The sequence below is a fragment of the Fomitopsis serialis genome, assembly GCF_022376445.1.
Source record: "Fomitopsis serialis strain Sig1Antser10 chromosome Unknown B0H18scaffold_130, whole genome shotgun sequence".
Taxonomy (NCBI): domain Eukaryota; kingdom Fungi; phylum Basidiomycota; class Agaricomycetes; order Polyporales; family Fomitopsidaceae; genus Fomitopsis; species Fomitopsis serialis.
In genome coordinates, this window is record NW_025955090.1 from 52,497 (window position 1) to 76,129 (window position 23,633).

A 23,633-nucleotide genomic window follows, 5' to 3' on the forward strand; every position below is an offset into this window, starting at 1 on the left:
CTATGGTGTGGGTACCCCATGTTAATAAGAATTACGTCGCGACAGAGAGCTCGGGAGACACCCTGAGGGTCCCACTAGGCATACCTCAGGTGCGCCTACATTTTCACATGCGCAGTAAAATTTAGCACATGCGTGTCTACTATGTAGATCTCTATTTAAGGTGATCTAATAGTCAAAACGATCGCCTCCGCGAGCGAACCTTTCTGTGCAGTGTGGATGCCAGTTCCGGACCCGCCGCATCACAGTCCTCCGCTACAGCAAGCCCTACTAGTATTGACGTACCGTGCGAGGTGGTTGAACATGAGGCCACGTCGTATAGATTGTATCGTCAATTTCTCCCGCTCCCAGCAACTAGCCTCGCGAACCTTTCCCTTCCTTCAGATCCCTTGAATATGCAGTCACTCTCGGTCCACCATACATCACTCCTCATCTGTTCGCTCTTGCGACTCTGTGATGCAACCGTCGGTCGAACGATATTACTCCTTCCGGGCGCAATTACCGCTAGCGACACCGCGAGGCCCACGTATGGACAGAAGAGACATCGAACGTGCCACTGCGGGGTTCATCTTGGCAAGCGCGAGGACGGAATACAGCCACGCGGAGACAGGTACTCTCGCTGTCAGGTACTCGGAGACGAGGGTTGGGGATGATGTGCGAGGTTGGAACGGTCTTTGATTCAAGACAATGTTCTTTTAACAACCTACGATTTGGTTCCGCTTGCTGCTGGCGCCTCCACCCACAGTATCCCTGCTCAGCAGCATGTTCGCAGGAGATTCGCGGGAAACATGTGGTTTAGACGATCTTCTCAACGTGCCGATGGGCGTTAGTAGATAAGTACTTTGACTCCTCCGTCGCATGCCCATATGAGGGTACTTAGATGAGAACCATCCGTGTATTCAGTGAGTGGAGGCTCCAAGAGCAGCAAACGACGTATTCAGTGTTACATATCATCTACTCAGGCAGAAGAAATGAACGGAAACAAATTTGCGGGTTCCACTTGCCTGAACTCTGTCCCGTTCGGAACCGTAGGAATAGATGCCCACGTTGTGTCCCATTCATCGGGCTTTCCGAAGTGCTCCCACACGAGCTTCGAATCCAGCGCAACGTCTCCCTGCCTGCCCAACAAGACGTGCAAAACACCAAAGTAGTTTGCAATATAGTTGGGTCTGTGGGGCACCCATGTTTGGGTCGTCGAAGCGAAGTCGATCAGTATGGCATGATCGATGTTGGTGCCGGGTTTCTGGGTAAGGATGATCTGACCTTGGTGCCAGTCACGTTGACTGACGTCGGCAAGGTCCAGGATGCGGGCTCCATGTCGGCAGCTTCGGATCTAAGGTAAGTAGTGTCAGCCCAAAGCTACCTCGTCATGTTGGTGATTGAGAGTACCGTACCATGTTGATTTGCCTGTCAGCGCTCAGATTCCGCACGAAGTCCGAGTTCAGTGCCCAGCCTTCGATGTACTCCATCAGTAGGCCGTACAGCACTATCCCGCTAGGCAGTGTGAACTGAAACAACTGGTCAGCAACATCTTTCGAGCGCGCTCACAATGTAGGTGCTCACCTGGTGCATGCCATAAAACCAAGGAACGATCGACCCTTGTACAGGCCGAAGCTTTTTATACGCAAAACCCTCGTTAAGAGCGTACGTCTCAGAAGAGCAAAGTCCGTCAAACCACTGAACAATATGCTCGTGGTGTTCGTCGAAGTCCGCGTCACTGTCGTATGGACTCTGCAAAGGCTGGAACCGGTCGTCGAATAGCTTGAGACACAACGTTGGCGACGATACTACTGCTTCGTTGTCGATAGAGGTGAATTGACAGCGGTAGACGGTACATATGCCGTACTTCGTGCCTTCCGATAGAACATCCTGAATCGTCAACGTAACGACTTGCTTCGATCGAAAGCGGCGGCGATCCCGGCGGTCGCGAGCGGTGATTCGCGCTGCACTGACTTGAGATGTGTCGCCGTGTCTGCAGGGATCTCAGCAGTGTCGAGTGGGTATAACGACGGGCCGAAGTCATCGGGAAGAAACAGCCCCGTTTCGTTTGTGACAGCTGTGAGAGCGTCACTACGATGAGCTACAAGCTTGGTGTATTGCCCTTGCACGTGTGTACGCCAACGGAAGAATTGCAGGGCCCTCGCGCGGTCTCGTACCAACGTTGCGATGTCGAAATCGGAGTTGCGATGATAGGTTGCAAAGACTTCTTCGTCCGACAGCAAGGGCTGATTCAGATCCTTTGGCGGCCCTTCCGGAGAATGAGATCGCCGACGTCACTGCTGAAACTGGGCACGTCAAAGTAGCGGCCACGAGGGAGTTCATCGCTAAGATATGCGGCAGAGATGATCCTCAGAGCTAATGAAGGTTGGTCCGTCGATACCCTCTCGAACTTGAAGGCGTACTGTGGACGGAACGAGCTAGGGAGTGGGAAGATGGCGATATCCTTGAAGTTCGTCACAATGATATAGGGAACGGATGGCGCATACTCCACTGCCTTCGAGAGAGCATACTGAACCAGAGGAGTCAGCTCGCCGTGAGCGTTGAACAAGTCGTCAAGCTATGAACAGGGCTTGAGCGGCCATACATGCAAGAGACGACGGTTCATCTGACCAGCGATACAATGATGGGCGCAGTGACTTTCTGAGCCTTGAAATCTTCAGCCGTAAAAGTTGCCCCATATACGACTACTGACAGTGAGTAGGAGAACTTAAAGGAAGGCCAATCAAGCTCACAATCGCCGAGTTCGACGCTGACGACATCCATAGGTGTTTTGAGTACCGCAGCGGAGTGTAGTTGGTTGAAAAAGTCTGCGACAGGCCGAAGGAGCGCCATCAAGTATCCATTCGGTGAAAAACTGTGGCGCATGTTCAATTAGGGTAAGAACATGTGTAGTCTACGAGGCAAAACATGCGTACGAAGACAGCTCTGTTTCATCCGTAGCACAGGTCATCTTTCGCCTATAGACGTAACGAAGATTTCCTGGAGGGTTCTCAGTGCCCAGGTGAGGCTCTTGTCGTCGTCCTTCGATTCCTCCCAGTTCAATTGCGTTGTAGCGGCCGACGCATTGCTAGGTATTGGCATTAATGATTTCGTCCATGGTCGCGGAGGGGCAGAGCGCGTCGAAAGAGTTGGTGAGGGTATATTGAGGACGAGGGACGCACAATTGACATTCTACGTGAAAGGGCTCGGAAACTCTGTGAAGTTGCGTTGCGCTGGAGCTTGAGCATGAGGGTGCATATTGTCATGCCCGGCTTTCCAGTAAAGTAGCCAAGACGCGACCATGACAGCCAGAACCAAGATCCAAATGCAGCAATTCCCGACTCGATCATAGCGCGTGACCGGTCCCTCGGTAGGAGGACTAGCGCTCAAAGTCGCCGTCTTCTTGGCTTTGCCACAACCTGCATCCACTCCCTTCGCTCAGGCTGTGTTCGCACGAACGCTGTTCACACTCTTCTTGAGTGAGCTTCCAGTACCGGGTGACTGCACTTATCCAGCAAGTCGTCATGCAAGACGGCGGGCACCACGGTGGGCAATCCAGTCCAGGGAGGCTTCAGCGGGCACTAACTAGCACGCAGCATCAAGAACCGGGCCCCTGCTGCCATTCAAGTGACCGCGGAGCAGCTGCTTCGTGATGCGCAAGAACGCCAGGAATCCCAGTTTCGAGCTCCCAAGCAGCGTGTAGAGGACTTCGAGGAGTTGCATGAGTACGAGGCAGAAAGCGGGAGGAGTTCGAGAAGCGGATCAGGCAGACGCGATCAAACATGTACGCAGACATTCAGTCCTCGCAATAACGAGCCCTTCTCACACTGTCATAGAAAAGAATGGCTCCAGTATGCCAACTGGGAGGCAAGCCAGGGCGAGTATGCGCGCTCGCGCTCGGTCTTTGAGCGCGCGTTGGACGTGGACCCTCGCAGTGTGCAGCTTGGCTCAGCTATACCGAAATGGAGCTCAAGGGGCGAAACGTGCAACACGCCCGCAATTTGTTCGATCGCGCGGTCACTCTCCTTCCCCGGGTGGACCAACTCTGGTACAAGTATGTTTACCTCGAAGAGCTGCTGCAGAACGTCCCCGGAGCCCGCCAAGTGTTCGAGCGGTGGATGCAATGGGAGCCGGATGACAAGGCGTGGCAGGCGTACATCAAGATGGAGACGCGGTACGGCGAGTTGGATCGGGCGAGCACGATATACGAGAGGTGGATTGCCGTGCGTCCAGAGCCACGCAATTGGGTGAAATGGGCAAAATTTGAAGAGGACCGGACGAAGCTCGACAAGGCGCGCGAAGTGTTTCAGACCGCGCTCGAGTTCTTCGGGGATGGCGAAGAAGAGGTGGAGAAGGCGCAGGCCGTGTTCAGCGCTTTCGCGAAGATGGAGACGAGGCTGAAGGAATACGAGCGCGCCCGGGTGATCTACAAGTTCGCATTGTCCCGCGTTCCCCGCACAAAGTCAGCCGCGCTCTATGCGCGTATACGAAGTTTGAAAACAGCATGGAACGCGATCGACGCTCGAGACCACCGTCCTGGCAAGCGACGTATCCAGTACGAAGACGAGCTCGCCCAAGAAGGCCACAATTACGACGCTTGGTTCGATACTCGCGTTGGAGGAGGGCGCATTCCGCGACGCGGGGATGAAGGTGCGACTCTAGAAGAATCGAGGCTGCCGTCGGCCGTGTCAGGGAGGTGTATGAACGTGCTGTAGCACATGTCCCGCCAGGGGGCAAAAACGACATTGGCGGCGGTATATATTCCTCTGGTTAAATTATGCGCTATTTGAAGAGATCGAAACAAAGGTATGCCTATCTCTTTGCCAATGAATGACAGACCTCTCACAAATATTCGAAGGACATGCACGCGCGCGACAGGTGTACACGACAGCAATACGAGTCGTGCCACACAAACAGTTTACTTTCGCTAAACTCTGGTTGATGTTCGCAAACTTCGAGGTGCGTCAGCTGGACTTGCCCGCTGCCCGCAAGATCCTTGGTGCGGCAATCGGCATGTGTCCCAAGGAGGCGCTCTTCAAGGGCTATATCCAGCTGGAGCTCGACGTAAGTGTTCGACTGCTACCCTGTCCATTCAGGGATACTGATGTGATCTCAGTTGCGCGAGTTCGACCGTGTCAGGACGCTGTACGAGAAGTACATCGAGTTCGATCCAAGTAACTCATCAGCTTGGGTGAAATACGCTGAACTCGAGTCTCAGCTCGAAGACTTTTCGCGCACACGCGCTATCTTCGAGCTCGGCGTCACACAACAGCCGCTTGCCATGCCAGAAGTGCTCTGGAAGGCGTATATTGACTTCGAGGTCGAAGAGGGCAATCGGGAGGGCGCGCGCGCGCTGTACGAACGACTCGTCGCCATCAGTGGACATTGGAAGGTATGGATCGCATACGCGGAGTTCGAGGCCGCGCCCATACCTGTCGCGCGGGAACTCCGGGAGGAGCGGGAAGAGGAAGAAGAGGAGGAAGAAACAGAGATGGCCCCTGGTGACGTCGAGCGTGCGAGGCGCGTGTTCGAGAGGGGTTATGCGGACTTGAGGAAGCAGGGTCTGAAGGACGAGCGCGCTGCGCTCCTGGAGGTGTGGAAGACGTTCGAGGAGAAGAACGGGACGCCAGAAGACGTCCAGCAGGTTCAGTCCAAGATCCCCATCGTCAGTGCGCGCCGTGTCAAGGCCAACGATGGTCAGGAAGGTACGACGTGCGATTTATTGTTCATGGTACTGGCTCCTGATAGAGTGTGCAGAACTGGTCTGGGATATGGTGTTCCCAGACGACGAGAGGGAATCAAACCCCACATCCTTCCAATTCCTGCAGATGGCTCATCAATGGAAGAAGAAGCAAGCAGAAAAGGCGAAGACCAGCCAACCCGAGGGAGCATTACAGAGCCCTGGTGCTCCTTCGGCGCCGTCTTTCACGCGGGCAAGCGCCGCTACCACGCAAGAGCAAGACACGGACATGCGGGATGCGTCCAGTGACGTTGCAAGCTCGCACGGTGGTGATTAGCATTCCACGAAAGGGGATTGGGGGTTGCTTATGGTGGTCATTCGGCTTTGTACCAGTATGCATTGAGTGCGTGCTTCAGTGTAACTTCGTGCTCAACAAATCTTGCGACCAGCATGGCTTATACAGTGTAAAGCGTAAGGATACATTCCGTAACAGTTCCGAGTATACAACAGCAATGGTGTCCGCTAACACACCGACGTACATATCGACTTGGGACAGCAATGTCCTTGTTATGGCTACATTATGACGCCTTTACGGCCGCCGCCCCTCCCCCTCTCCCCGCTCGCTCAAGACTTCCATCCACGAGTTCGTGTGCAGGCCGGTACCGACACCGGCAGACGCCGTCATCCACAAGACAATGCAGACCCGGCACCCCGCTCACGACCTCCAGCCGCCCGCGTCGGCAAGGCGTCGATGCCCCGGCCATTGATCGCTGTAGACGTGATGCTGCTGTGGGCGAAATCCCTCCCGGCATTGTGATAGCATGCATTCTGGGGTCTCCCTGGATCATCTCGAGCACGTCCGGGAGCGGATCACACCCGGTCCCGTCCGCGATGCATTGCTTCAATGGGTCGGTCGGATGACCTCGAAGCGGCGGGTAGCGTATCGACACGTCTGAAGAGCAGCAGCCCGCAGGAGTGGCGGATGCATGGGGTGGGTGTTATCGGGTCGCTCGGTGCGGGAGACGAGATACTCGTGGGCCTTGGAAGGGTGTACAGAGCACTGCCGCACACGGGCTGATGAGCAGCGCGGGTTGCGAAGGTGTTGTAGTCGAGCCGAGGGAGGTGTACCTGCGAGGAGACTTCATGTACTCGTCTGGAGTCCGGAAGAGGTGATAGACGTACCCTTCGTCGTACAGACTGCAATACGGCACCTTGAACCATCGCAGATAGTCCCACACTGCACCGTAGGACCAGTTGATGATGGGTTCACGCGCTCGAAAGCGGCCACCCAGGATCAGTCGGGTTGCGGAACGTCAGCGTGGCTAGATTGTGTCAGTGGTCGGACTCTGAGACGTCTCTGAGTGACGAGCCGGCTATCGCGCTCATGCACAGAGCTGCGGATCGTGCTCACCTCCATGGGGGTCCGACCTCCTCGTCCCAATCAATATCGCCCGATGTGTGGGAACTCGTCTCTGTACGCCTCCAACGCACGCTTCATCCCTTCCCCTCCCTTCGCCTTCAGCTTCGCGCCCGTCCCAGAGATGACACCGTTTGTCGCTCCGGGCGTCGCAGGCCCAGCGACAGTCTCGACCGGAAGCTCCGGCTCGTCAATCGGGCACTGGAAAGGTCGAGGTTGTACTGCCGTGCGGTTTCGTGGATGAAAGCTTCGAGCTGCGGGAAGGGCGAGGGCACCGGGATGCAGACAGCAGGGATCGGTCGGGATGCCAGGCTGCCTCGTCGGCCGAGGGACGCTACGAGGAGATGGAGAAGGACTGTACCTAGATACCACACTCAGCCTCTGCTCAACGCTGTACATTGATCGAAGAGGACGTACAGTCCTTCCCGCCGTTGAAGCTGAGGATACATGGTCCGGACTGGCCCTGCGTCAGATAGGATGAACTCCTCTGTCCACAGAAGCTCACCCAAATGAATCGAGCGCATCGTCTATGCAGCGAGGCCTCTGTGACAAGCTGCGAGAGCGAGTCCGACTGAGCCGCAAGGGCGTACACCTCTTTTGAAATCTGCCCGAAGTCGACCATGTTCGTCTCTCCAGCTTCGAAATCAACACAGCGATGCCGCAGTCGATTACGGCTGGCACAGAAAGGCGTCGAGTATTCGTAGCCCCAAGTAGAGGAGAGCTGGAGGAGAGAACAAGGAGAGAGTGCGTAAGTTCTGCGCCGAGCCGTAACGCCGAACCGTGATCAATCTCCGTTTACGATTAGATCTCCCCACAACGTACATTCACCGCTCGAGCAAATTCTCACAGAGGAGTCAAATGTAGACTGAGAGCTCGATGTGACATGCATACGTCATACGGAACTCGTGGAGGAAGATGTGGCCTGAGTAGAACCGGTATGCGTGAGATTCGCGTGAAGATTACTTTCGCTTTACGATATCGACAACGAGGAACGAGGATGAAGAATGGTTGGGATAATCACCGCAAGGAGAGCACGAGGACACGGGAACAAAACGCGATACATCAGTGGGAGAGCAAGGTCCTTCCCTCTTCCTCCTTCTCAAGCTCTGTCTTCGCCACGGTCGGCGGCGACCCTAGATCCGCCCCGACCGCACCATCGCCGGCCAGCCCTTCCTCTTGCGAACCCGCAGACTTCCCGAACGGGTGTGAGTCTGCATCCAATTCGTCATGAAATCGTCCTTCCCCTGTTTTCAATCTTGTCCGAGTGGGTAGGGATTCGGCAGAGTGGAATCGCGAAGGCAGCAGCTGCGTCCTGCTCTGGTGTGCCCACTCCTTGATCCCGGCGCGCGGACCAGCATCGTACGTGAGCAGGGCAAGGCGGACGAAAAGGTAGATGCCGATAATCGACGCCGTCAGCAATATTGAGACACCGACGAGCAGGAATAGCGTCCCCAGGAGTAGAGTGCCTGGGATATCATCAGCGTCAAGCTTCACATGGGATCACGAATGCGTACCGAATATTGCCACAACCGCAGTGGCCGCCACAAGTGCTGCGGCGAGAGCTGTGCATATGAAGGAGGTGAATATGAAGAAGGAGAAGCCGCTGTCGACATGAGAACAGTAGTATTTGAGTATCACAAGGCAACCTGAAGGCTAGAGTGAGAGCGCACATGAAGGATAGTGCTGGTAGCAAGCTCAGAGCAGTCAAAATGGCCAAATATGTCTTCAAGCAGGTGAGCTTCACAGCAACATTGAATGATATGGGACACTCACAGAGCGTATCGGATGCTGGCGAAACGCATCAAGCGCGTATTGGATCAAAGGACGCGTAAAATTATTCTCAAGCCTGCAAATGATATCCATGGTGAACGCTGCGGACGTACTCCCGAAAACATGGTTACCTCTGCATCAGCTCCCGGACTGTAGTGGCGCTCTTGTCGAAGTAGGACGTCAGATCATCCTGGTCTGGGGGTGGGGTGAACACTGAGTCCATGTCTTGTATGCGCTATGCTAAAATGTCAATCTGTTGCGTGGCTACTTGCTAGTAGCTCGAATATGCAGACCGGTTTGTGATAGAACTTGATATGGGCGTGCTGGACACTCGTCGCCAATGCAGAATAGTTTATAAGGGATTCGGTGAGTTCCAACTTCTAGGAACGCTGGCGCCAGAGCCTGAAGCTTATAGTACGACCTATGAAAGAAGTTCAACATACTTCAGCCATCGTAAGCACTAGCAAAGCACTACTTACGAATTTGAAGCGAATGACGAGGAGAGTAGCAAGAATGCCTAACCTTAAATTGAATATTCTGAACAGCTCAGAGTTTGTGTTGAATAAGTGTTGGAGGAGCGCTGCGCTGAGCAGCTTGTAATCCTCCTCCTCAGGTCAGCGGCCGCCGTCACTTGTGCCACAGGCGCGTCACGATCCTCCCTTGCCTAAATAAGAAATGCATCGCGAGCACGTGATCACCACGCGTAGAAGTACTAGACGCGCGCCACCGCCGACATGTTGAACTTGACTTGAACTTGAACCGCGACCTCCTCAAGGCCTCGATTCTTACCCTACACATAGAACGCCCGTTGATCAATAGCTCTGCTGTGTTGGAAGTATGGAAGCTTAGTAAGTATTGTACATCCTTTTGTATATCTTTCGTTTCGGTTGCCACGCCGTGTCTCGAAGCCGTCGCGGTATGGTGGTTGAAAGTAGAGTGTTGCGAGACGCCAATAAAGTGTCGCAGATGGTATGTAGCAGGAGTAACTTGTGACGATGTGTGGAGGACGTGGACAGGATGACGCTTGCCAGCTCGACGCAGACGCGACATACTCAACTTGCGGTCAGGGGTGGGCCTCTGATGATGTGTGGTGGCACTAATGACACAGAGTTCCCATCGTGGCAGATGCGAGAGAAGAGCTGCACTGTGCTCGTTGATGATAGCACTCTATCTCTATTCCAACTCAAATCTGGTGCGAGACAAAGACTGATTCATACGCCACCGCAGCCGTCGAAGGCTAATGGAACAAGCCACGCAGGACGGGTCAATATATCCCGATGTCACAAGGTCGCGCGAGGGAGGAAAACCCTCATTTGCGGCGGCTCCATGCGAAAGCCGACAACGTGATAGTGAGATAGTCGCTAGCGAACCTCAGAATGTTGCTTACATGCAGTTATAGAGCATCGAGTCGGATAGTGGCGAAGATGTGGCGCCCGCCAAGGAGATCCGAGGACGCCTCCAGAAGTTATCGAGCTTTCTGATTCAGAGGACGAGCTCCAGGAAAGTGTACGTTGGCGAGGCACCCTTATGATATGGCCTTCTCATGATATTGCAGTTCGGAGCCACTTCGTGCGCAACCGATGAACACGGCGAAGGCGCAGCAACAGCAGTTCCTCCCGCAAAGCCTCCGCTCAAGTCGCGTACCTGTCCATATCCCGAGCAATCGAGACATTCCACGGGCGGTGCATGTCAACACGGCGAGGTATTCGACATGCAAGTGGCAGACAACTTGTACGATGTACCAATGACTGCTGCCGATACCGAGAAGGCGATCCAGGATCTCGTGTCCGGCGCGTTCGGTGAGACGGAGGTCGATGCTTCGGTCGAAGACCTCAAGGTCCCAGGGCTGGACCCAAAGTTTACGTTGCTGCTGCACCAAGTCGCGGGCAGGAAATGGATGGCGGACCGTGAGACCGGCAAGGCGAACGGCGGTATTCTCGCGGACGACATGGGGTGAGTGCTGATATTCTCTGCTATTATAGCTTTCCTGAGTGGTGTTGTTGCAGGCTGGGGAAGACCATACAGACTATCGTTCGCATTGTCGAGGGACGGGCGAAGAAGCAAGATCAGAAGGAGGCTGGTCACCGGCGACTTTGTAGGCATATAGTTCACTGACACCTAAAGCTGGTAACTGATAGGATGGTGTTTGTGGCAGGGTCGTCTGTCCGGTGGCGGTGGTGTCACAGTGGGCAAGTGAGGTTAAACGGATGGCGCCCGGCTTGATCGTCGTCGAGCACCACGGACCGAAACGCACAAGTGGTGAGTATTTTCGCGGAGTAGGTGTACTTTCGGCTGATAAGCACCAGACCCGAAGCAGCTAGAACGTGCCACGTAGTAGTACATCGTACACAACCGTCACCTCCGAGTATGGGAATACTCTGGTGCGAGCGCTAGCAAGGGCCCCAAGAAGAAACAGTCGCACAGGCGTCGAGTGACTCGGACTCGGACAGCAGCAGCGTAGGTAGCTCGCTGCGTACGAAGAAAGCACGAGGAAACACTTCGAACGCAAAGAAGGATGCACTGTTCCGTGTGCAGTGGTGGCGTGCCGTGCTCGGTGAGTATCGGCCACTTCCATTGTTGACGAAGTCTAATTCTGGCTCGTGCGTCAGATGAGGCCCACAAATAAAGAATCGTAACACGAAGGCGGCGACGGCCTGCTGTGCGCTCGAGAGCAAGTATCGCTGGTGCCTGACGGGTACACCGATGTGAGTGGTTGATCGACTGCATTGAGAGGTACTGATTCAAGACCTCGGTCCCGGATACATAGGCAAAACAGTGTGAAGAGCTGTATTCGCTGTTCAAGTTCCTGCGCATCAAGCCCTGAACGACTGGCCGACGTTCAACTCGCAGATCGCCAAGCCAGTAAAGGCGAACCGTACTACACGGGCCATGAAGCGTCTGCATGTGAGTGATCTGACTGCCTTCACCGCTTACTCCGTCCGTGCGGTCACTCAGACGCTACTGCTGTCAGGTTGTGCTGAGCGCAGTGATGCTCAGACGGACCAAGACCACGATCGTGAATGGAAAACCGATATTGGAATTCCTGAGCGGGTGGTTGAGATCGTTGACTGCGAGTTTGACGCTGTCGAACGAGCGTTCTACGACAAGGTCAATGAGCTGGTGCAGAACAGGCTTGAGAAGCTAGAGCGACAAGGCGGGCTGCCAGCAACTATACGTCCATGCTCGTGTTGCTCCTTCGGTTGCGACAAGGTATGTGATATTACATGTTCGGCGCGTTTATGAGTATGAGATGCTGATTGATATCACGTAGCATGTAACCACCCGTCCCTTGTATCGGAAGATTACAAAAGGACAGGGAGGCGGTTGAACCGAAGGGTAGCAAGAGTCAAGATGGCGACGACAAAGACGATGCGGATGACCTGGCGGACCAACTCGAAGGAATGGGTCTTTCGGGCGTAAAGCGCTGCCAGCTGTGCCAGACTGAGTGAGCCCTGCGACATACACAATTGGAGAAGCTAGTGAAGCTGACTGTTACAGGTTGTGTCATCGAACACCGGGGAGGATGGAGCCTGCACTGACTGTGCAGTGTGGTGGCCAAGGCGAAGCGTAGAGTCGACCACGATTTGCCGCCAGACTCGTCCAAGACTCGCCAAATTATGGACATCCTGCGAGAGATCGACGAGCGCTCCGATGGGAGGAGAGAACTATCATCTTTTCGCAGTTCACCTCAATGCTGGACATCATAGAGCCCTTCCTCAAGGCAGAGGGCATCGTATATGTGCGCTGTAAGTACCGCCCTCGGGAATCCGGCGAGCGTAAGTTGACAACGGTACCAGACGATGGTTCCATGAATAAGGCTCAGCGCGAGTACGCGCTTGAAGCGATCAAGAAGGAGGATGGCCGTACCCGAGTTATCCTGATCTCATTCAAGGCCGGATCGACTGGTGAGCTTTCATGTCCCCGTTCCGGCTACCCTGACTGACCGTGATATTGAGGTTTGAACTTGACGTGCTGCAACAACGTGATCTTGGTAGATCTGTGGTGGAACCCGGCACTGGAGGTCAGCGCTTCAGCCTTGTCGTTTGTGTATGTTCAGCGAAGGCTAACGCAGGTTGTGCAGGACCAAGCGTTCGACCGAGCTCATCGCTTTGGTCAGAAGAGGATGTACGGATCCGGAAGCTGTGCGTTCCGACACTGTCGAGCAGCGAATCTTAGAAGTTTGTATCTTGCCTATCACTTTCGATTAGTAACTGACGGTCGTGCATTCAGCTACAAGACAAGAAGCGCGAGTTAGCCAAGGCGGCGCTGTCTGGAGACAAGATGAAGAACATGCGTCTCGGCGCGGACGAGCTAGCCGCGCTTTTCCGTCCGGGTGGGCACGACGAGGATTCCGACTCAGACTAGGGATCCCCACCGGACGGTCGTACTGAACGACTGTGCTTGTCGGCCTTGGCTTCTTTGTTTGCTGTCGTATTCGTCCTTGCGGATTTGACTTCTTGGTTCCGTATGCTGCTAAGTTAGGATAGACTAGGATTAGGATCATACGGTGATACTCGTGCCGTGCACTTGAACTACGGACCTATTCGATCATCATTGATCCATCATGCCGCTCAAGACTGCACTCTTCTCTGCCGTTGACATCCGCAAGATGGTGTACCGCAAGTGTACATCGCAGGCGCCGATAGTGTGTGAGGATACTGTACTGAGCTGCCGACTGGAACCTGGAAAGAGATGGGTAGACATGCCGCCGACAGGCTTCCCGCGTTGTCGACAATTGCATACTGAGGTGATTTTGCCGTCTATTGCATGAGGAAAAAGTAACACAGGAGGAACAGCTGACATCATCGACGAGGATTTCGCGTGCGGGAGTTCGAAGACCAAGAGAATAATACCGCTAGCTACAGGGTGCAATGTTCTGCATTCTTCGAATGGGTGTCAGTACAGGCCGCCCAGGCGGAGAAATGGAAATGATCGGGGGACGTGGAAACCCCGATATGGTAGCTGATGTGTGTTTGGAACTCCGCCCGATCCACGAACGCGGTTGTGGCGTTGTCCCGCCGTCCTCTGTTCCTCCTCATTCTGAATTTCCACGGCTCTCAACAAGCCCATTACTTTGCAGGGCAGTCTCGAACATTAGCAATCCTGGAAGGGTGAGATCGCGGGAAACATCGTTTCTATCACGAACCCAGTCGATCAGTTTCTTGAACACTTCGTTCCGGGAGACAAACCTCTTAGATCTGTGGCAAGAGAGCACTTTGATATGCCATCAAACGCAACTCTTGAGAGTCAACTTTACGAACCGCTAGTGAGCACTGTCTGCAAACACGCGTGCGCCCCGGCTGACCGTTCTGCTAGCGCGAAGGGTTGATGTCTTTAGTGAGCCAGCTCTCTGAGGCGAAGAGACCTGTGTTCGTCAATCACGATCATAATCGTATCAAGTTTCCGTACGAGTCAGCCGCGTCCGAGCACCACATCACCCTGCCAGATATCATTGCGTCATTCCCCGGCGAGACATCCATCGCCGATTATTGGACGAACATCTCGTTCGTTGTCGAAGTCAAATTGACGAAAGGCGAAGACCCGATGAGTTCATGCACAGACGAGCACGAGAAGACGTTGGTCCAGCTGGCCAAGAGCGCGCGTAACCTTCTTGTGTCCCAAAGCAGTCTGTTCGTATTCGTCGTCGGTATTCACGGGACGCTGGCTCGAATCTTCCGCTTCGATCACGGTGGCGCCGTGTGCTCAAGGCCGTTAGACTATACAACGGTCGCGGCTGTCGTCTCTTCCACGACTTCCTCTGGTGCTTCACCCACTCAAAGCATTCGGCTGCCGCGTCGTCGGAGCTGACCCCACGTGCAGCTTATCGGTCCGGCGCAACGTGCGGTGGTTGTCAAAATACTGCGCGATGCAGGTCTGAACCCGCAGACACGCGCGAGGCTGCCAAGGCGTACCGCTACAACACGGCCAGGGGATACGGGGGTCGGAAGATAAAGTACCTAGCGTACGAGCTGATCTTATCAAGCCCCACTTGTTTTCGCGTGCGACGATGGTATGGGAAGCTATCGAGGTGGACACTGGCGATCGGGCGGTGGGCGGCCTGTCGTCGTCAAGCTTACGGTGACCCTCGACATCGCGTGAACAGGAACCATGCGAAAACGAGAGAAGCCATTCTCGCATATTTGGCACTGTGGCGTCCTCTGTCAAGATTCAGTCGACAAGGAGTTGGTGTAGGCGCTGCGCGATGCTATCGGTGGTACGCTGCTGCCTTCAGTTGATGAGTACGTGTGATGATTGCTGATGCATCGCTTCGCTGCAGATCATTTTGGAGCAGGTGTAATGCACCGCGATTTAGCGAGGGCAACGCCATGATATCTCAAGAATCAAGCACAATCCACTGGCGATCTACGGACTCGACTGCGGACTGAACTGGAAGATGCTTCTCAAAAATTGGATTGGACAGTGAAATGGCCGATTGGGATGCATTCGTGCGAGACGAGTGCGCGAAAATGCGAGCGGCGCTCAAAGCGAAGTACAAGGCCAAGGTCCGTGGAAGACAGGCGCGCCAGAATGATGGCGACTCCAACAATTTCTCCTCCTCTTCCTCCACTCGGACGATGATTCGGATGACTCTGAGGACGTTTCCTCAGCCATGCGGCTTCAGGAGGTAACGATTCGAGCTCGATTCGGATGGTTCGGACGACTCCTCCGATGAGGACTCTAGCGACGATGACTCGGACGACGACTCGAACCGAGGGAGACGCTCCAGGAGGGGACTCTCGCATGCGGTGATGACGAGGAAGACGAGCTCGAGCACGGTCCCAGTGGGTTGCACTTACAGATCAAAATGGAGCAAGACCGAATGTCAAGCTTTTCGCCGCGGAGGAGTTGAAGCTGCAGTGCAAACAACAGACGGTGTGTATCGCATTCTGTTCCTCAGCGTCACTGGCAAATTGAACTGAGGTCGGTTCTCAAGGGGACGCTATACTTCGTGGCCGTGGAAATCATCGGCGGCGGCGTTATCCACGAAGTTCGCCACGATCTGGAATCCTTTTACTGGCTTCTCGTCTGGGTCGTTCTCCGGCACTGCGACCACAATGATAACGAGGGTTCCCGAGCGTGCGACGCGCTTTTCGACGCCGAGAATGACTCTAGACGCGCGAGGCAGAAGCGCGGATGGCTGATAGAAGATTCTCCCATTGTCCACAATAACAAGCCCCTCAGCCAGTTGCTGGAGAGACTTCGTAAATTTTGCGCACGCAACGACTCGCAGCACAAACCCTTCAAGCCCTTCACATATAGGAGGGTTCTGCGTATTTTTGACGACACTCTTAGCAAGAAGTGGCCCTCGAAGGACAAGGCCATACCTTTCGTTGTCCACAAGCAGGATGAGGACATTACCCTTCCTGTGGGCTCAGCCCGCCATGTGAGCACCATCGAAAATAGCCAAATCCGATCGGACGCTCTTGAGCCCGTGGCTGTCCATCTGGCTGGACACAGCGGCCAATCGCGACGGACAGGCTCAGCCCGACCAACAAAGCGAGGGACGGTACAAGGGAGCGGGAATCACTCGCCAACGGCGAACGGTAGTCGTAGCCGCAAGCGGTCGCGCGAGCAGCGTGACGCATGGGAGGTGAATCCTTTACCTGCGCAGCCCAAGCGTACGAGGACCAACAGTGAGCGCCAACCTGAATCTATTTCAGGAGGGAGGAACCGATCCACTGGAACACGAGCGGCTGCTGGAAAGCGGAGATGAAAGGGCTGGTATGTGTGGCACGTACCGGAGTTCACACCTCTCTGTAGCACTCATATACATCGGGAATGGTTCTTTTGTACTGGAATTCTACTACCATCGCTCAGACCAACTGTTTGCCAACTGTACCAAATTTCTTACTCCTGCATTATTCGACATAGAGTACATCGTTAGCCACCCTATGATAGTCTGTGGTTCATTGGCGTTCGCGCTTGAATCTCGGACCAAGCTTCGCGTAGCGACGTACCACTTACCAGATATGATATCGATGACCGAGTAACATGGCCAATAGACAAGGTCTTGTGGCGGGACATGCAAGGGACCACGAGGGAGGAGGATACGATCACATACATTCAATGATTTTTGTCACTATGCATCTAACAGGGAGCCTGCGCTCCTACCTGCAATTTTTCGAAGGAGGCAGCTTCGCCAATGCCCGCCAATACCAGCCTGAGATTGCGAAAACAGTAGTACCTCTCTCGAGAACGCCGACGCGTCTAGATGTCGTGACTCAATGTAATACTAGTACCCTCCTCCTCCTCCTCCTCCTCCTTTGTCTCGTACCCATCCGCGCAAGGTCGCACCCCACCACCGCACCGATAACACTGCGGTGGTGGGGTGCGACCTTGCGCGGATGGGTACGAGACAACTCCTCCTCCTCTCAGAACAAACATGGGAGTCAGCATGTTTTGAACTCCGCCTGATCCACGAGCGCGGTTGTGGCGCTGTCCCGCCACGCCGCTCTCTTCCTCCTCATTCCGCGCCTCCAGAGTACGCTGCGAAGCGATTACCGCGTATCTACTGCGAGCGTCGCTGAGATCGGACCGCATACGGCTCATAGCAGTTATCGCGAAGCGGAGGGTCCGTATATTGTGCGACTATTGAGTGGTGAGCCACACCAACCTCCCCGTTTGGGCGAGAACCATAGACTGACTCTTGTGCGGTCCATCAGACCTAATTTGAGGATCCGTCTGTGCAGTTGTTTCTTTTGAACACGACTCTGCGATTGGCTTCGACTTCTAGCCGTATATATGAACTGGCTGGAGCAACCGCAAGAGGAGCGGACCGAGCTGTCGAAGAAACATTCCCTCGACTCTACCAGCAAACCAGGAGAGGGAGGCACTCCGACGAAGCGCGGAACTGAGGATATGGCTACATTGGTTAGAGCAGAACGTGATCGGACAGAGAGCAAGGAACGTACTGTAAGTCCGCACTCTCATCGAATCCCCTAAGCTTTGACCAAGTTGATTTCTCGGATAGGTTACATGTTACTTCATGGCCATTGCCGTGCTCCAGGGTTGCGTCATTCATCAAGTCCGGCACGACCTGGAGTCATTCTATTGGTTCCTCGTCTGGCTAGTCTTGCGGCACACCAAGCACACTCGTCCATCGAAGGAGACGGCGTTGTCGGATTTGTTCGACCAAGTCACAGTAAACGCCTGCCGGATCATGAAGGTGGGCTGGCTCTCCGTGGAGCCGCTCGGTGTCGAAGATAACAAACCCCTCACGAACCTCCTTTCTCGATTCACCGAAGTCTGCAAGATGAACAATGCCGGGCAGTCTTCGGTGCCGCTGACGTACGAACGTGTGCTGGACATCTTTGATGAAGCGCTCGCACGCGAGGACTGGCCGACAGACGACAAGGCGATACCATTTCCCCCCGCTGGCGACGCGAAACCACCGCGTCAAGCACGTCCCAAGGGCAGCCTGTCGAATGCTCAGACTAGTGCAGATGCTCGGCGTGGCCAAGCACGGGCTTTCGCGTCTCAAGCCAATAGGTCAAGGATGCCCCTTTATCAAGCTATCGCTCATGCGCCAGGCCTGCGAGGAGCTGTGAGCAAGACTGCAGTCCTCGTCCTCCAGCCGCATTTCCCAAGACAGCATTCAAGTACAATTACAAGGGCACTGATGTTGGCATCTGGTGAAGGTGATGACCATGCTGGCGTACCTGCTTATGAAGAACATCAAGAAGGTTCAAGCCATATTTCCATACAATACCTGGCCCATGGAGTATCCAATGTCGTTATGCCACATGCCGCGTCCGAGGCTGTAGTGGAACCTGGCTCGCTCTCGGTCCTACAGCGGTCAAGGGCGAGCCCGCGCGTCCTAACGCCTGAGCCATGGGGCACGCCTCTTCCTCTGGTGACGAGTCAATTCCGGGCGGCCTTACTTGAACCAGATAGCCTACCTCTTGCTCACGGTGAGGCCTCGTCACACGCTCGTCCCTCTTCCTCAGAGACCATGGATGTTCCAACCCGAGGATCTGATACTGGACGGAAAAGGTCGCACGAGGACCTAGGGAAGAATGAAGAGGAACCTGGGCCTTCTAAGCGTTCGAGGACTCATGGCCAAAAATAATCTCGCCGTTAAGCTACTCGCAGGCGGTCACGCACGTCTTAGGTGAGTACTACTCAGCAGCTACTTGATAGTATGAGATGGACTAATGGATCCAACATAGCACTAGACGTCCGGGAACTATATAACTACAATGCCGGCAGTAGCCGTTGGTCAATAAAGCATGCTCGCGTATACCCCACCTGTATCTATCCGTCTATCAACTGCGAGCCTGAGTACAATTTCCTCTTCTCAGCAATGACCCAAATACGCGCGCATCGTCTTTTATCTCGTCTGTATTGCTGCGATATCTTCTGTTTTGAGAGCGTAAATACTCTGGTTTTAGTTGAGATTCGTTCTGAGTACTCAGTAGTGTCGCCATGACTCGGTGTAACGGCTATTCAGTCTACCGTTCTTCCACGGTTAACTGACTACAAAACATCCGAACAGTCGACATGTAGAACGAAGCATCAATTAACATGATGTGACCAGTCACCGCGATCGGTCTACTGTAAAAGAAAGAGGCAGCTTCGCCACTGTCCGCCACTGGCAAGCCACTCGGAAGTACTACTACCAGGTCGCGAGGACAGCACCTTCCTAAGATAGACGGACAATGGGATGAATTGGATCGGCATCAGCCGTGTGGCAGTCCCGATCTGGCAGCTCTTGTATGTTTTGAACTCCGCCTGATCCACGAGCGCGGTTGTGGCGCTGTCCCGCCACGCTCTCTTCCTCCTCATTCCGCGCTCCAGAGTACGCTGCGACGCGAATACCGCGTATCTACTGCGAACCATAGCTGTGAGTGCACTGCATACATCTAATAGCATTTCTTGCGGGGCAGAAGGTCCAAAGACTGCGCGACATATTGGGTGGTGAGCCATACCAACCTCCCCGTTTGGGCGAGACCACAGACTGACTCATGCACAGCTCATCAGACTGAGTTCGAGGGTCCATCCGTACAGCTGCCTTTTTTGAACACAACGATAGCCACTGGACCTCCGACATGCCTCACCGATTTAAAGGAGCGCGGGTGTCGCGCTCGCACCGCCGCTCGTGCAGCTTCCGCTGTAGTAATCCCCCTCCTCTTCATTCCCCTCGATCAACAACCGCACCTTTGCGACCTCCAATGGCGCACTCCACTCCTCGCACGGCGAAGCAGATCGTGTATCACTTTGATATGCGGAATATCAGGCAGGCGAACGAGCAAGACATGGCGGCTTGGCGGAGCGAGGTAGACGGCAAGATCGTGGACATGACCTCGTCGATAGATGAGTTCTTGTGCGTGTTCGTACCTAGCAATGCCGCGCTGCCATCGTTGAAAGCTCGGCGTCCCTTCAACGTCCCTGTTGGTGTGGCCGAGTCGCGTATGTATGAGCCTCTGGTAAGTAGTCGAGAGACCACTCAGGTGAACCTTCTGCTGACTCTTTGTAGTGTAACGGGCTCAAGAAGCTAGTTGTGGACTTTCCCCCGGAGAAGCAACCATGCTTTCACAACAACGCACACGAACTCATCAAGTTTCCGTTCGAGAAGTACGAGCACGATTACCACGCGACTAAGCCGGATGTCGTCGCATCGCTTCCTGGCCAGACATTTGTAGGGAAATTCCCTGATCGTTGGAGAACATATCCGTCGTATTCGAGGCGAAGAACACCGAGAAAGCTGATCCGATGGGATATTCCTCGAAGGAGAATAACGAGGCGTTGGTACAGTTGGCCAAAAGCGCGCGCAATATCCTGGTTTCCCAGAGCAGATTGTTTACCTTCGCAGTCGGCATCTATGGCGACAAAGCGCGCATCTATCGTTTCGACCACGCTGGCGCAGTCTGTTCGCCTCTATTCCCGTACACGTCGAAGGGTGGCGCAGTCTTACACGAGTTCCTGTGGCGTCTTGTCAACCCTATGCACGAAGGATGTGACATCGTCGGGGCTGACCCGACTGTGCGGCTTCCAACGCAGGATGATCGAGAGCAGCTGGAGGCAGAACTACGCCTAGGAGGCGTTGATTACGACGATAACACGTGGAGTATGTGTCGCTGGGTCACCGTCAAGGGCGCCGCCGAGGGGAGGTACATCAAGTATCTCTTGTACGACCTAGTGTTCATCAACCCTGGTCTGTTTTCCCGCGCGACGACAGTATGGTCGGCATTGCAGGCAGATGACGCGGACCGACCTGTTGGGAATACATGGTCGATCTCGAGCAAATCGCAGGAAAGCATGTCATCATCAAGGATTCGTGGCAACAGCTGGCGCGGAGACCAGAGACCGAGCATTACGAGCAGATCAACGCTTATATTGGGTCGCGACTGATACAGGACTACCTTGAGGCCGACGACGACATGACAGAGGCAGAGGCGTTCCTGAGCGCATGGGACCAAGAATGGACTGGATTGGCACAATTTGTAGCAGGCGACGATCTCGGGGAAGAAGAGTTGAGCATGGCCGACCGAGAGCGCGTCGGACAGCATACGTCCTCCGCGAAATATCAAAACGAGCTCTTGCACCAGTTCCTCGAACGCAGTCACACGCGAACTGTGTCGAGATCAGTTGGTACGCCCCTCTCGCGTTTCCGCGAAACCCGGGAGATGGCGCAGGCACTTCGCGATGCAATTTACGGTAAGCGCGTCTTCTCAGTACAGATTTGTCTGCGAACTCACAGTGTCTTTCGTTTCACACATAGGACACCGCACTGCATTCGAGGCTGGGATTTTGCATCGCGACATCAGCGAAGGCAATGTTTTGATCGCTAACGGGCGAGGCTTCCTGCACGATCTTGACTATGCGTCAAACTGGAAGGCGTTCCTGTATGTCCGAAGATACGAGCATACGATCGAAAGCTGGGATAAATATGTGAAGACGGGCGCGGGCATTCCGAGGGAGGGCGCGGGCGCCGCAGAATGCGCTACAGCTGAGAAGGCGCCACCCGTGGGTGGCATCGACAGTGGCACGAACAAGCGCTCGCCTCCTGCCCCGATCGTCAACAGGAAAGGCGAAAAAGAGTATTACGTCGATGCCGTCATCGCGGAACGGAGGGAGGGGCGAACGCGCAAGTACAAGGTGAAGTGGGAAGGCGTTGACGAGGACCAGGCCACATGGGAGCCTGCAGCTAACGTACGGGGCTGCGCGGCGTTTCTGGATTGGATGAAGCGTCCTGAAGACGAGCGAAGAGAGTTGTCGAAGAAGCACCTGCCTAAGGACACCAGTGGCACAGGGGAGGAGGCTGTTTCAGCCACGAGCAAGAACGAAACCGGCGCTGCACCAGTGAGAGCAGAGCGTAATCGCACAGAGTGCAAGGAACGCACCGTAAGTCCACATCAAACAGTGGACCGAATTCAACTGACGTCAGAATGCGATCAGGGCACGTTCTACTTCATGGCCATCGAAGTGCTGCGGGGTCCAGTCATTCATCAAGTCAAACATGACCTGGAGTCTTTCTTCTGGCTACTCATCTGGCTCGTTCTGCGACATACCGCGCATACTCATTCAGATACGGCCCTGACGCTGAAGACGCTGTTCGACCAACCTACCGATGGGCAATGCTCGTTTTCAAAGGCGGGCTGGCTCTTGACTGGCGACTCAATTGGCGTCGAGGGCAACGCACCTCTCACATACATCCTCGAGAAGTTTACGAAGCTTTGCAGAGTATCCCACTACAAAGACATCTTCATGCCATTGACGTACGACAGCGTGCTCAAGATCTTCGACGACGCTCTCGATCGCGAGGACTGGCCCGTCGACGACGCAGCGATACCCTTCGTTCCTGCCCGTAACCCTGATCTGCGGCATCAAGCACGTCCCCAAGGCAGCATACCAGGCGGTCAACTAAGCGGACAGGGTCAAAATCACACGTCTGCTAGAGCCGGTAGCTCTAAGCTGCCTCTGCCCTTGGGTATCGTCAACTTGCAGCGCGATCAAGATGTCGCGAGTGGGGGTACTCGTAGCATTGACGGTGCTATGAATCTCCTTCGGAGCCGGATGGGATCCAGCTCAGGAACCTTTGAAGATGCCGTTCGAACAGCTTCAGGTAGTGTGCCTGTTAGTGGGCGCGGTCTGTCGTATGTTGAAGGCCCCCCGCGGAGGTCGAGACATTCGTCTTTGCGAGACACCGATATCGTCATGCCACCGCCACTCCCTGACTCGCCCACGCCATCTATGCCGCGACGATCCACAGCCAGCTCGATCAGCGAGATACCCTCGTCACCTGCGGTGCAGGAACAACCAGAATCGCCGGAACCTTGGGATACGCACTCAGGCTCCCCTTCAATAGCGAGCCGACTTCAAGCAGCCTTGGAAGAACCCGACAGTGGGCCAGATAGCCCCCCGCACATTGGTCACGGCCTCGATTCATCGCACACTCGCGAGTATGAACGCGTGAGCAGTCCGAGCGGAGTATCCCACAATGGGCGGAAACGATCGTACGAGGACCTGGGAAGAAACGAGGAAGAACTTGGGCCTTCAAAGCGCTCGCGGACTCGCAGCCAGCAGTCTCGTCGTCAGTTGTTCCGGTCACGCCCATCTTAGGTGAGTATCTAGCAGCCAGTTTAGAACGCGAATGGACTAAGTGATTCCACAGTGTTTGGACGCTCGAATCTCTGCGTCTACAATGCTTGAGTAGGCGTCGGGTACATAAGTCCTGTCATCAATACCACATCTGTATAATTAACTGCGTACTCTACACGCACACTTTCCTCTCATCATATTTAATGCGCACGGGTCCGAGCTGTTTCTTGTCCTATTCTACTCAGCGTT

The 23,633-nt window shown here is 54.6% G+C and overlaps 9 protein-coding genes across 9 annotated transcripts; 6 read left to right on the forward strand and 3 right to left on the reverse strand.

Annotated features, from left to right (window-relative positions):
- Positions 1–873: 873 nt before the first annotated feature.
- B0H18DRAFT_1040229 (uncharacterized protein) lies at positions 874–3,278 on the reverse strand. The gene is made up of 9 exons (XM_048030538.1): positions 3,159–3,278; positions 2,913–3,064; positions 2,730–2,851; positions 2,608–2,681; positions 2,275–2,554; positions 1,880–2,245; positions 1,561–1,850; positions 1,392–1,505; positions 874–1,330 (listed from the first exon to the last, which is right to left on the reverse strand). The coding sequence occupies exons 2-9, from the start codon at positions 2,945–2,947 to the stop codon at positions 956–958; spliced, it is 1,656 nt and encodes a 551-aa protein (XP_047887316.1). The 5' UTR covers positions 2,948–3,064; positions 3,159–3,278; the 3' UTR covers positions 874–955.
- Positions 3,279–3,500: 222 nt separating this feature from the next.
- Positions 3,501–5,993, forward strand: B0H18DRAFT_1087469 (pre-mRNA-splicing factor CLF1; the record flags this gene model as incomplete). Its single annotated transcript, XM_048032172.1, has 10 exons — positions 3,501–3,522; positions 3,566–3,673; positions 3,703–3,760; positions 3,813–3,912; positions 3,945–4,458; positions 4,504–4,654; positions 4,707–4,782; positions 4,855–5,040; positions 5,093–5,681; positions 5,734–5,993. 10 exons carry the CDS (start codon positions 3,501–3,503, stop codon positions 5,991–5,993), a joined length of 2,064 nt encoding a protein of 687 aa, XP_047887317.1.
- A 1,104-nt stretch (positions 5,994–7,097) lies between these two features.
- On the reverse strand, positions 7,098–7,695 carry B0H18DRAFT_1124687 (uncharacterized protein; the record flags this gene model as incomplete). The annotated part of the gene is made up of 4 exons (XM_048034901.1): positions 7,098–7,274; positions 7,349–7,434; positions 7,491–7,530; positions 7,579–7,695. 4 exons carry the CDS (start codon positions 7,693–7,695, stop codon positions 7,098–7,100), a joined length of 420 nt encoding a protein of 139 aa, XP_047887318.1.
- A 440-nt stretch (positions 7,696–8,135) lies between these two features.
- On the reverse strand, positions 8,136–9,066 carry B0H18DRAFT_1124688 (uncharacterized protein; the record flags this gene model as incomplete). Its single annotated transcript, XM_048034902.1, has 5 exons — positions 8,136–8,539; positions 8,588–8,676; positions 8,744–8,796; positions 8,847–8,919; positions 8,975–9,066. The coding sequence occupies 5 exons, from the start codon at positions 9,064–9,066 to the stop codon at positions 8,136–8,138; spliced, it is 711 nt and encodes a 236-aa protein (XP_047887319.1).
- A 530-nt stretch (positions 9,067–9,596) lies between these two features.
- Positions 9,597–13,408, forward strand: B0H18DRAFT_1040236 (P-loop containing nucleoside triphosphate hydrolase protein). The gene is made up of 22 exons (XM_048030539.1): positions 9,597–9,691; positions 10,071–10,192; positions 10,285–10,349; positions 10,406–10,452; positions 10,480–10,525; positions 10,546–10,796; positions 10,850–10,949; positions 10,982–11,102; positions 11,161–11,180; positions 11,268–11,397; positions 11,458–11,538; positions 11,662–11,747; positions 11,815–11,859; positions 11,892–12,028; positions 12,145–12,259; positions 12,342–12,389; positions 12,410–12,524; positions 12,551–12,589; positions 12,641–12,748; positions 12,800–12,915; positions 13,007–13,021; positions 13,074–13,408. Exons 1-22 carry the CDS (start codon positions 9,681–9,683, stop codon positions 13,206–13,208), a joined length of 1,953 nt encoding a protein of 650 aa, XP_047887320.1. The 5' UTR covers positions 9,597–9,680; the 3' UTR covers positions 13,209–13,408.
- Positions 13,408–16,477, forward strand: B0H18DRAFT_1215350 (uncharacterized protein; the record flags this gene model as incomplete). The annotated part of the gene is made up of 5 exons (XM_048036629.1): positions 13,408–13,488; positions 14,160–14,604; positions 14,664–14,805; positions 15,265–15,346; positions 15,778–16,477. Coding segments are annotated over 5 exons (1,449 nt in total), but the record flags the coding sequence as incomplete, so codon positions are not given.
- B0H18DRAFT_1040240 (uncharacterized protein) lies at positions 16,266–16,861 on the forward strand. The gene has a single exon (XM_048030540.1). It carries the CDS (start codon positions 16,568–16,570, stop codon positions 16,832–16,834), a length of 267 nt encoding a protein of 88 aa, XP_047887322.1. The 5' UTR covers positions 16,266–16,567; the 3' UTR covers positions 16,835–16,861.
- A 436-nt stretch (positions 16,862–17,297) lies between these two features.
- Positions 17,298–19,034, forward strand: B0H18DRAFT_89487 (uncharacterized protein). Its single transcript, XM_048041395.1, has 4 exons — positions 17,298–17,442; positions 17,507–17,756; positions 17,815–18,954; positions 19,013–19,034. The coding sequence occupies exons 2-3, from the start codon at positions 17,586–17,588 to the stop codon at positions 18,910–18,912; spliced, it is 1,269 nt and encodes a 422-aa protein (XP_047887323.1). The 5' UTR covers positions 17,298–17,442; positions 17,507–17,585; the 3' UTR covers positions 18,913–18,954; positions 19,013–19,034.
- A 604-nt stretch (positions 19,035–19,638) lies between these two features.
- On the forward strand, positions 19,639–23,405 carry B0H18DRAFT_1215351 (uncharacterized protein; the record flags this gene model as incomplete). The annotated part of the gene is made up of 7 exons (XM_048036630.1): positions 19,639–19,760; positions 19,816–20,269; positions 20,320–20,481; positions 20,508–21,020; positions 21,086–21,500; positions 21,565–22,187; positions 22,242–23,405. Exons 2-7 carry the CDS (start codon positions 19,892–19,894, stop codon positions 23,403–23,405), a joined length of 3,255 nt encoding a protein of 1,084 aa, XP_047887324.1. The 5' UTR covers positions 19,639–19,760; positions 19,816–19,891.
- Positions 23,406–23,633: the final 228 nt, after the last annotated feature.